At 41.2% G+C, this 12,209-nt stretch overlaps 1 protein-coding gene across 1 annotated transcript in view; it reads right to left on the bottom strand.

The window, feature by feature from the left end:
- Positions 1 to 12,209, bottom strand: part of ctif (CBP80/20-dependent translation initiation factor) — a 126,734-nt gene that overhangs the window by 75,847 nt on the left and 38,678 nt on the right. The window contains exons 6-7 of the mRNA XM_072662393.1: positions 11,115 to 11,219; positions 8,126 to 8,198 (exon numbers count right to left, since the gene is read on the bottom strand). Coding sequence (XP_072518494.1) covers positions 8,126 to 8,198; positions 11,115 to 11,219 — 178 coding nt within the window. The remainder of the gene's footprint in view (positions 1 to 8,125; positions 8,199 to 11,114; positions 11,220 to 12,209) is intronic.

Raw genomic sequence — 12,209 nt, 5'->3', positions numbered from 1 at the left:
CTGGAGGAACGTTGTTTCGTTTCACTGTGTACTCTGTATGTAGTTGAAATGACAATAAACCCACTTGACTTGACTTGCTAGGGGGGTTGCTAAGTGTTTTTTATGATGTTTCTAGATGCTTGCTATGGTGCTGCTAGGTAGTTGCTCAGTGGCCACTGTGGTGTTGCTAGGTGGATGCTATAGTATTGCTAAGGCGTTGCTGGATGGTTCCTATTTGGCTGCTTGGTGGTTGCTGAGGTGGCATAAAGAGGTGCTACTAGATGCTTGATATGGTGTGGTTGGTAGGTAGTTGCTCTGTGGTTGCTATGGTGTTGCGGAGTGATTGCCAGGTGGCTCATATGGTGCCGCTATTGTATAACAGGTGATTGCTTTGGGTTTGCTAGGGTGTTGCCAGGTGTTTGGTATGACGTTGCTAGATGATTATTTTAATAAGAAAATAGTGGTGGTTGCTAGGTTACACAGTTGAATATGGATGGGTGATGCACAAAATGTCCATAAGCTTGCGGACAGCCTCCTCATCCAGCGTCTCTTCTGAAATCGAGGGTATTAATTGGGGTACTGGTACTGATGTTGGATGATGATGATGATGATGCTAATTGGTGGAGAGTAAGTATCCATTACTTTGCAGCTACATTAGCATCGTAGCTCCAGAACAGAGTTAAAGAAGCAACGTCAGGGGTCGGGGGGGGGGTTCTCTCGCTCGCTCGCTCTCTCTCGCGCTCTCTCTCTGGACAGTGCTGTCCACTGCTCCAGGGTCCTGCCTAGCTGCACGTAGCTGAGCGGGTCGGGCAAGGCCTTTGTTCAGCAGGAACCGGACACACACACACACACACAGCACCACAGACAGGCCTGTCTCACCAGAGTCAGCCCCCCCCAACACACACACACACACACACACACACACACACACACACACACCCCATAAACACATACATACATACATACATACATACATACAGCACATAGAGAGAGGGGGGGGGACAAACATGTTCACCCCTAAAAGTCTCTCACTCACTCTCTCTCTCTCTCTCTCACACACACACACACACACACACACACACACACACACACACACACACACACACACACAGTCAGTCCACAACAGGGACATTCCAACTCAGGATGATTAATATAGTCACAGAGGAAATTATGAACCGACCAACAATCCCCTACACACACACACACACACACACACACACACACACACACACACACACACACACACACACACACACACACACACACACAGAGAGACAGACAGAGTGTCTCTGGGCTGTGTTTTGTGAGTGTGAAAGGGACGTGATTGTGAGAGTGTATTAAAGCCCTTCAGCACTGCTGATAACTTCCTGCATCCTAGCCAACAGCAAACAACAAAGCAACTGGGTATAACACACACACACACACACACACACACACACACACACACACACACACATTTTCATACCTTGTATATATATTACACATTATCATACATAAAATATGATATATACATCTACTTCTACACACAGTCAGAATATTATCACCCTCTACCCAACAGTGGGAATGAGCAGGCCTGGCTGGGAGGGCACCAGTGAGACGCTGTGGCATGGCCTGTATTAGGGTGCTGGAAGGTTATCTGCTCCAGAGCGGAGCAACGATTCTCTGGTGCCACTCGCCAGAATCGTCGGCCTCCTTCGGCATCAATGGCACGTGTTAAGCTGCGACGTTCGTTCTCGGTACACCTTCACTACGTTGCTCTATAACATCCCTCCAAGGTTTCCAAAATGCTGAAACCTGCTGCCCACCGTCACAGTCATATTGGAATATTACGACCATCACTGGTATGGAATGAACTCGGGACCCGGGATGTCACAGATGTCCCGTGACCGGGTTTACAGCATGTATATAAATAAGCGAGCACACCCGTCAGTTGTAGCAGAGTGCAGAACCATCGTCATGGGCAAAGGTTGTGATTTGACTGATGTACCAGGAGAGGGGTGACAGCATCTCGGAAACCAGCAACTGTGTTGCTATAGATACTCTGGCTTTACAACAACAATATATACACACATATACATACATATACACATACACACATATATATATATATATGCGTGTGTGTGTGTGTGTGTGTGTGTGTTATATCCCCTGTGTTTTAAATATATATAAATATTATGAAGAAAAAGTCATTGTTCTTATTCTTATAATATAGAGCATTTGTGTGTGTGTGTGTGTGTGTGTGCGCTCACTCAGTGGCGGATATCATATTTGTCGGGGAGGAAATTTGCATTTGCCAGGATATTCTGGGTCACTGAATCTGCTGCTGACACAAACAATGGAGCTACGTTTCAGACCACACATCAACACATCTCTCTCTCTCTCTCACACACACACACACACACACACACACACACACACACACACACACACACACGCAAATTATATTCATCTTTTCCCAGACACTGCAAAATCCGTCTGTCTGGAAACGTGAGGGTCACACACACACACACACACACACACACACACACACACAAACACACACATACATACATACACACATACATACACACACTCTTCTCTCACCCTGCCTGCGGGTCTGTATCCAAACACAGCGTTTCTCATCATTTGTCTGATGATGTCAACATCAGGCAGCAGTTGTTGTGACACACACAAACGCTGTGCACCCTGAGGTTTCACTCAATACACACACTCTCTACTGTGCACATGTGTGTGTGTGTGTGTGTGTGTGTTCAGACAAACCAGCATCAGAGCCTCCATTTAAAGATAGAGAGCACGCCTCAAATCCACCACTGTCTTCCAGCAAGTTCCAGAGCGGTGGTCAACCATCCATCCATCCATCCACTCCGACGTCTTGGACGAGTCACAGTGTAATTACATAATTAATTACACAGTACTGTACGTAATTACATTCAAATTACATTCTGTACTGACAAAGGTGTGTAAGCATCATCAACCATGCTTACATACTGAATTACACCGATCAGCCATAACATTAACCACCACGCCTGATACCGATCTGACCATTCGAGGCATGGACGAGGCAGGGACACAAGACCTCGGAAGACCAACATTAGCAGCAGATGCTGGGACCTCTATGAGCATCAATGGGCCTTGGGCTGACCTTTCTCTCTCTGAGCACTTCTGGCAGGTACTGACCACTGCACACCAGGAACATCCTGCAAGACCTGCCTTTGGAGATGTTTTGGAGATGTTCTGACAAGCAGAACAACTGTCCAACAAAACCCATTTCAATCTGATGAATTAGAGCCCTGCTAGTGCGCCCTCTAGAGGTTGAGGTGTCTTTGGATAGAATCAAGTGAGCTCTTCCATTGGTTAGGAGGTCAAGAGCCGGACTGAAGTAAACTGAGGACTCAACCAATCACACACTGATTTCTGATGAGTGGAACCAACTCATCAGTCCAGGCCTCCAGAAGAGTCCGTTGCTGAGCATGAGCGGTGGTGGAGGTGGTGGTGGTGGTGGAGTGAGAAGGTTCAGGTACTTGTCATTGTCATTGTGAATAAGGGGAACTGGGTGTGAACTCCCAGAGAGAATGGCTGACGACAGGGAACACACACACACACACACACACACTTTTACTTCTGTTGCCATTAAGGTGTGTCCAGTGTCAGAAGGGAAGCAGAAGGTCACGCCTACTGTTACTCAGCCATCTGACTTAGATGAAGCTTCATCCCTCCTTAGAAAACATTTTAATCTCTGATAATAATAATAATCATACATACGCTCATCAGCCAAAACAATAAAACCACCTTAAAATGATGTAAGCAGCAGATCCCTTAAGTCCTGGAAGTTGTCAGGTGGGTAGGACCTCCATGAGCCTCATTGAGCTTAAGTTGCCCATGGCCCTGTTGCTGATTCACCGGTTGTCCTTCCTCGGAGCACTTTTGGTAGGTAGGTGCTGACCACTGCAGACCAGGACCACTGCTAAAAGTACAAGATCCTCGAGGAACTTGTGGAGGAACTGTGGAGGAACCTCTTATATATATGGTGCTTTAAGGAACCTTCATGAAAAGGTTTTTAGAAGAGGTTCCTTAAAGTGCTTTGAGAAACCTTCAAGGGGAGAACCTCCAAATGTTCCTCGATGATGTTAGCCCTGAAGCTAAAGAAACTCGACAGCTCCATCCCAGAGTGACCATCACTCACTGACTGTCTTCCACAGAGACCAACACACAGCCTGTTTCACACACCGTGTACAGAGGTCATCTGAGGAGATGACAGGCCCTTTAGTCATGTTTAATCTCAGACAGCGAGACAAAGAAAGTGTGGGCGGAGCTACATGTTGTGTCCTGAGCTGACTCAGAGTTTGATGATGATGATGATGATGATGATGATGAGGATAATGATGATGATGATGTGTTAAAGAGAGCGACAAAGGGGGAAAAAGATATATATGTATATATAGAGAGAGAAATCAGAAAGAAAGCGGGATAGACAGAGATACACTATTTTGACAAAAGTATTGGGACGCCTGCTCATTCATTGTTTCTTCTGAAATCAATGGTACTAAAAAGAGTTTGTTGGGAGTAACTGTGTCTACTGTCCAGAGAAGAAGGCGATGTCGGGATGTTGGATGATCACCACCCCACCTCGTCACCCCAACTCCACATCTCATCCTAAAAGCACCGGATGGAGCACCACCACCACCATCCATCCATCAATCCAGAGAACACAGCTCTGTCCCACACTGCTCCACAGCTCAATGCTGCAGGGGGGCTTTATTACACCCCTCTACTAGCCCACACCTGGCATTATGTAGCAGCATGGTGCCAATAGGGTCATGATGCCGATCTGCTCCAGAGGGTCCTATTCTATTGGCAGTGAGAGTTGCTGTGAGGGTGTTCTGGGGTTTGGACAGGGTTTGATTCCGAATGTGGTCAGTTTAGCCTGACCGTCCACCCAGCTCACCATCTCTCCTTCCAACTAGAGCAAAGGCTGCCGACTTCACGACCTCGACAGACCAGGAGAACAGAAGCACAATCAACAGCATTCCGGATTTTTCCACAGTGTGACGCAGAGGAAGCTGCTGACCAGCTCAAAACACACAGTGGACGGTCTCTCCGTGGAGCACTGGACTCTAACTGGGCTCATAATTTGAATTAGAGATGTCATCGCTTTATTTGGACCGGTTCCCGTCCCAGCGCTGATACTGAAGCCTCGAGTATCGGCCCATACCGATACCTTCCGAACTACACGCCTTTAAATCTGACCGACCCACCCATCCACACGTGTGGACAAGTGTGTGAAGTTTCAGGCTACGATCAGACTTGCTCTGCTTTCCCTCCCATATCCGATCCAGCACTTTCTGCAATGAGGCTGGAACACCTCGACCCTACTCATGAGCTGAGCCTCAGCAGCATCTCCTAATGTGCTGTTATTGAAGCCTTCGTCTCTTTAACCTACAGACACAGACAGAAGGTGAGGGGGGAAAAGCGTCAGTCTGAAGAGAACAATAGCTGGCATCAGGCTGGCTGGGCAGAGGCTGACATGGGTGAGACACACACACACACACACACACACTTACTCACATGCACAAATACACACCTCTGAGTGTCTAAGCCAGTCTAAGGGCGATCAGCTGCGGACTCCAACACAAGGGCTGGGACCTTAAATGACCTTCTGCCCTTCCAGTGCAATTCTACCAGACAGACTACCTGTGAGAGTGTGTGTGTGTGTGTGTGTGTGGTGTGTTCTTTTTTTTTGTTGTTTTATACCTTTTTAGCTTTTTACACTCTTAAATAAAGATGGTTCTTCAAATGTTCTATAGCTAAAAAGCAATGCTGCCCCATAGAACCTTCTTGAGAACATGGTGCTTTTCTTACCTCAGATAATCATTGCCACTCTCCTGAGCAAACAGACTCTGCTATCTTGGGTATCAGAGCATTTATTAAATAAGCAGAAAATATATAGCTGCTGCCATGCAAAAACCTCAGAACTCCACTTCTGCCATGTTTACATTTGGACGTCAAATCTGCAAATCTGCCAGTTCTTCACATCGTGTCCAATAGAAATGCTTTGAATATATGAGGTTTTTGCATGACAGCAACAATCCTATATGCACTTCGATTCTCCACATCCTGCACAAATAAATAACATCTGTTTAGTGTCATTGCCCCTAAACAACACTAGATGTCAGCACTGATTTGAGAATAACCCACATGTTATTCAATTCCCAGCCACTAGAGGGCCTCCCCAGCTTAGGGAGCTCCCCCTCAAACTATCTCACCCAGAGAAAGCAGAATAATCAGCTGATACCTGTGATACCTGACTCTGAATACAGCTACACTTCCGGGCTGGTCATGATGGTGTATTCTCATATACTGAGCTTTCCTATCGCTCCGCACAGTAGACGCTGCTATACTGGTTTAACACACCCTTCCCAGCAATTAGCAAGCAAAGGGAATAAGAACGCCCCGTAGAAACCAGATCCTCAGCCCAACACAAAGAGGCCACAGTGACTCATCCACTGCAGTAAATAATGCAGACACGGGGGAAGGAGCGTTAAGTTCGGGGGCTGAAATGTTGGGCAGCATTTAGGTGTAAACTGTATAGAGAATAAAGAAGCATATTGGACACAATTTGACAAATAATAAAAGTAACTGATTACAATTCGTTATAAAATAATTCAGTGTGTCTTGAATTTTTTATCTCAGATTTTTTCACCATAATATTTGACATTTTTTGAAGATTTTGATTATAAAGTTCATAATTATTTACAAAAATATTCTGAACATGCAGTCACGGCATTATATAACACAACAAAAACAAAACAGAAACTTTTCTTTCTTCTTTTGCACAATTAATTTTGTCCAAAAACAAAACCCCTGAAAAATATGATTATCACCACCTTCTATGCAGTACGTGTTCATATTCCTGATAAATGCTTGAATTGTCTCCAAATGAAACTTTTTACACATTAAACTACCACTGACCAACATTACCTCCCTCCAGCCACTAGAGGGCAGCATAGGTTAAGTGTAATTTGTGTAGGCAGTGACACGAAGGCTGCCAAGTTAACCCTTTAATGTTGGTGTAAAACAAATGAGTGGCCAGTCTGCCAATAATCTGCTCTTCTCTCTTTATAATTTATCGTTATTTGATATGATTCAGTGTCCATAAAAGCAGACTTCTCAACACACACTCTAAACGGGCCCCCAACACACACCTCAACGTGATGCACCCTTACCCTGAACCTCCTTGAATCCTTTTATTATAGGTAATATTTGCTGACAAGAAATGTATTAACGTCAGGAACAGAAGTACTGTATTTTTCGACCTCGGTAAATGCTGTCATGTGTCACTCAATCATTTTAAAAGTTTAATTTAATATTAATAAATGGTATTACATTGAATTATTGCGATCATTATTGTTATTATTCTTTAAATAAATGTTATTTAATGTATTATTATTATTATTATTTAAATCAATTTAGCTTAATTTATAAACCCTTATTTTTCTTTTGTTTTAATTTCATCATTTTGTTCGGTCGTTTAAAATCTAACTTTGGTTTAACTGATTTTAGAACTGACTTTTATATCATTTTTCATATCTTTTTTTACTCTGATTTTATTCATTTATTCTAGTTTTTTTCTGTTCATTTTTATTTATTTTATACGCTCTTAATCTTTCATTATCTTATTATTATTTTCCTTAATGTTTTTAGCTCAAGTTACTTAAATACTATTTTTTTTCTTTCGATCCCTGTTTGTTGTAAATGATTAAAAAGGGGATGGCCCTCAATATATTTCCAATTGAAAATAGAGTTTTTCTGACTGACTGATTGATGGATTGACGGATGCTATACGCTGTGAAAGATCTATATGTCAAAAGTATACTCTGGAAGACAACTCTCTACACCAATAAGAGTCCAGACTCCTAACCCTACGTTCTCCTACCCCTGGATTTGAGCATCAGGCGACTGGACTAAACTACTATAGGGGATGAAGTATGTTCTGCAACAGAGTGTGATTCTGCCCCTAAAACAAGTGGTAACAAGCAATTACAGAAATTGATCATAATTATTGCTTTTAAGAGCCTGAAAGCAGGAACTCTGCAGCACCTTCAGAACCACCAAAACCACCAGAACCACAGAGGGTTTTGAAACTTACTGGTAGGCCGGGAAGAAATTTCTCCATGTCGTTCAGGTCGATGCAGTCATCATCAAACTTGCCCTTTATCATTCTGAGGGAGGAGAGAAAGAGGGAAAGATCAATATTAATCAACACATGATTGATCACATCTCAGTTTATTTACAAGCGTTTATGAATATCACTGATCAGAACTGAAAACATTACAGTTACAGAGTGTAGGAAATATGTATTTCACTAGTATGTCATTAATACTCACAGCCTTTTAAACTGATTACAGTTCTTTATGAAATTATTCTGTTTATCTCAGATTTGATCACCATTTGATTAGATTTTTTTGGTAGATTATTTTAATAATATTTATAATTATTTACTAAAATATTCTTGAACATGCAGACACGGATAAATATAATACGATAAAATCAAAACTAAAACTTTTCTTTCTTCTTTTGAACATTTCATTTTGTCCAAATAATTATTAAACACAATTAATTAAAAATGAAAAATATGATTATAATCACCTTCTATGCAGCATGTTTATATTCCTGATAAATATTCCTGATTGAATTATCTCTCAACTAAATATTTTAAAGTGTATTTATACATTAAACTACCACTGACCAACATTACCTCCCTCCAGCCACTAGAGGGCAGTATAGAACAGCAAATAACTCCACCAGACCCCACCCAGTCCTTAGCTTGGGGTTTTAGGAACACCCTCTGGAATTAAATGAGGTCTAGTTTTTAAGTTCACAACAAATATAATAATAATAATAATAATAATAATAATAATAATAACAACAACAATATACGCTAATATTGACAACAGATCTGGAAGTGTTTTTTTTTTATAATCAAGTTAAAAGCTTTAAGATACAGAGCCTCTCCTATCTGGTGCTGTAGTAGTTGTGCCCTACCTGGTTTCAGTTTTCCTGCTAGAACACTCTCACTTCTACTCAAATAGGGTTTTTAATCTGTTGAATCCAGAGTGATTCCAGACTTCTCACTATCGGATACTTGTGTAATCAAGTGAAAGAGCTTTTTAAATGCTAAACCATAAAAATGAACTTAACTAAACAATAACAAACAGTGCAATCCTTTCACAGAGGCTCCGGAGTACAGAACGCAGGAGATCATACTTCCCCATGTTTTATAGAACTGTGCATCAACATCTGCAGATATGTACATTTAACAGTCAGTACTGGCATAGAATTCCCACACCAGTGCCACATCAGTGCCATATTAATGCCATATCAGTGCCACACCAGTAACACATCAGTGCAATATCAGTGCCATACTGGTGCCATATTAATGCCATATCAGTGCCTTACTAATGCCATATTAGTGTCACATCAGTGCCACATCAGTGCCACATCAGTGTCACATCAGTGTCACATCAGTGTCACATCAGTGTCACATTAATGCCATATCAGTGCCACATCAGTGCCACATCAGTGTCATATTAATGCCATATCAGTGCCATATCAGTGCCACATCAGTGTCATATTAATGCCATATCAGTGCCACATCAGTGCCATATTAATGCCACATCAGTGCCACATCAGTGCCACATCAGTGTCATATTAATGCCATATCAGTGCCACATCAGTGTCATATTAATGCCACATCAGTGCCACATCAGTGCCATATTAATGCCACATCAGTGCCACATCAGTGTCATATTAATGCCACATCAGTGCCACATCAGTGCCATATTAATGCCACATCAGTGCCACATCAGTGCCACATCAGTGCCACATCAGTGTCATATTAATGCCATATCAGTGCCACATCAGTGTCATATTAATGCCATATCAGTGCCACATTAATGCCATATTAATGCCACATCAGTGCCACATCAGTGTCACATCAGTGTCACATCAGTGTCACATTAGTGCCATATTAATGCCATTACTTACTAATGCCATATTAGTGCCACATCAGTGCCACATCAGTGCCATATTAATGCCACATCAGTGCCACATCAGTGCCACATCAGTGCCACATCAGTGCCACATCAGTGTCATATTAATGCCATATCAGTGCCACATCAGTGTCATATTAATGCCATATCAGTGCCACATCAGTGCCATATTAATGCCATATTAATGCCACATCAGTGCCACATCAGTGTCACATCAGTGTCACATCAGTGTCACATCAGTGTCATATTAATGCCATATTAATGCCATTACTTACTAATGCCATATTAGTGCCACATCAGTGTCACATCAGTGTCACATCAGTGTCACATCAGTGTCACATCAGTGCCATATTAATGCCATTACTTACTAATGCCATATTAGTGCCACATCAGTGTCACATCAGTGTCATATCAGTGCCATATTAATGCCATTACTTACTAATGCCATATTAGTGCCACATCAGTGCCTTACTAATGCCACATCAGTAACATATCAGTGCCTTACTAATGCCATTTTAGTGCCATATCAGTGCCACATCAGTGCACTGTTAATATAAATATTAAGTAACAGTTGCAACTGTAGCAACTGCATTTTTCCACCTGGGATGGGATCAATAAAGTATTTCTGATTCTGATTATTATTAATAATAACAATAATAATAAAATCAATTAGTAAGTACTGAATAACCAGTACATTCTAAACAGCTGGCCAATCCAAACACTGGGCAGGTACTTAATATTTAGTATGCATTAAATAAGGAGCAGTTCTGAATTATACTGAAGATCAGTCATAACTGAACAGCAGGTGTTAAAATGAAAAAGGGGTTGATTATAAAGGGTGAAATTAGTCCTGTTTCACTGGATTAGTTCAGCAGATTTGGAATATAAACCACTACACTACAGGACTGGATCTGCAGCAGTGTTTTTCTGCATGTTAAAATATTGGGATTAATAATTTATATTGTGAAAATGTTAAATGGCACGATACAATATTTTAACAGGTATCGCTGAGTCCGTGTTTCAGACCAGAGAAATCACCTTCATAAGACCATCATTTCAGGCTTTCAGGTGCAGGTGTGTACTCACCCCTCTCGGTCGATGTGCGGGAGGTGTTTCGGTGTTCCTCTATACTGCTTCCTGTGAAACTGGGAGAAATCCAGCTTCTCTGGTTGCAGATCCCACGTAGCACCTCTATAAACACACACAGAGCCGGGGTGAGGTCTCTCACGGTCAAACAGCAGCAAAAATCACTGAAAATTAATCTAAAAAAATTAATCTAAGTGAACCATAAAAAATACAAACAATAGTTCAATAATATCTTCAGAATTATTATTATTATTTATAGTTTATAGTTTATAGTTTATTATTATTATTTAAGTTACATTAGAAATAATAATTGTGTAAGAAAATCTTCAGAAAAAAAATTTAAAACTTTTATTTATGATTTTATTTTACATTTGTTACATTACAAATTATAATAGTGTAAAAAAACTTCAGAAAATACTTGAAACTTTTATTTTTGTTTTTTTTCCCCCAATAATTGAATTTAAGAACATATTTATGATCATAACACTCATTTATCTGCATTTATCTGACCAATCATTATAAAAATAATTTGACCATCAAATCATTTGACTACTGGTTCAAACCACAAGCTGAACGGCCACTGGAACCCCTCTACACACCACCTGCATGGTTTTACCTCCATACCGATTTAACACAAACCCCTTTACCCTCCTCTCACACCCCAACTACAACAATCACATCTCCGACTGCACCAGCGAGGGTTCCTTCCACCAGATCCGTAAGCTTTATTGATCCGAACAAGCCCATATGTTCAAAAACCCCTCTAATTCAGACCATACTGAGCAGATCTTATCCTTAATTCTTACTCTGAACAGGCTAACTAACGAGAACCCCGGCTGGGTTGGAGCCGGATTTACAAAAGCTTTACTAATAAATAAATAAATAATTAATTAATTAATTAATAAATAAATCATACAAAGAACCTTAAAATAAGTATTTTTCTCAAATAAAAGTTCTCATATATCTCTTTTAATCTCTAAATTAAGTCTTAATTTTATGCTGGTGTTTTTTTTAATGGGGCCGTTTCACTGTAGATTAGTTTTACAGCACTGTAAAAACACTGAGCCTCATTCAGTAAAATTGTCCTATGAATTT

Source organism: Salminus brasiliensis, chromosome 18 (assembly GCF_030463535.1).
Source record: "Salminus brasiliensis chromosome 18, fSalBra1.hap2, whole genome shotgun sequence".
Taxonomy (NCBI): domain Eukaryota; kingdom Metazoa; phylum Chordata; class Actinopteri; order Characiformes; family Bryconidae; genus Salminus; species Salminus brasiliensis.
Note: the sequence above shows the minus strand (reverse complement) of the source record. Positions and strands in the feature narration are given on the sequence as shown.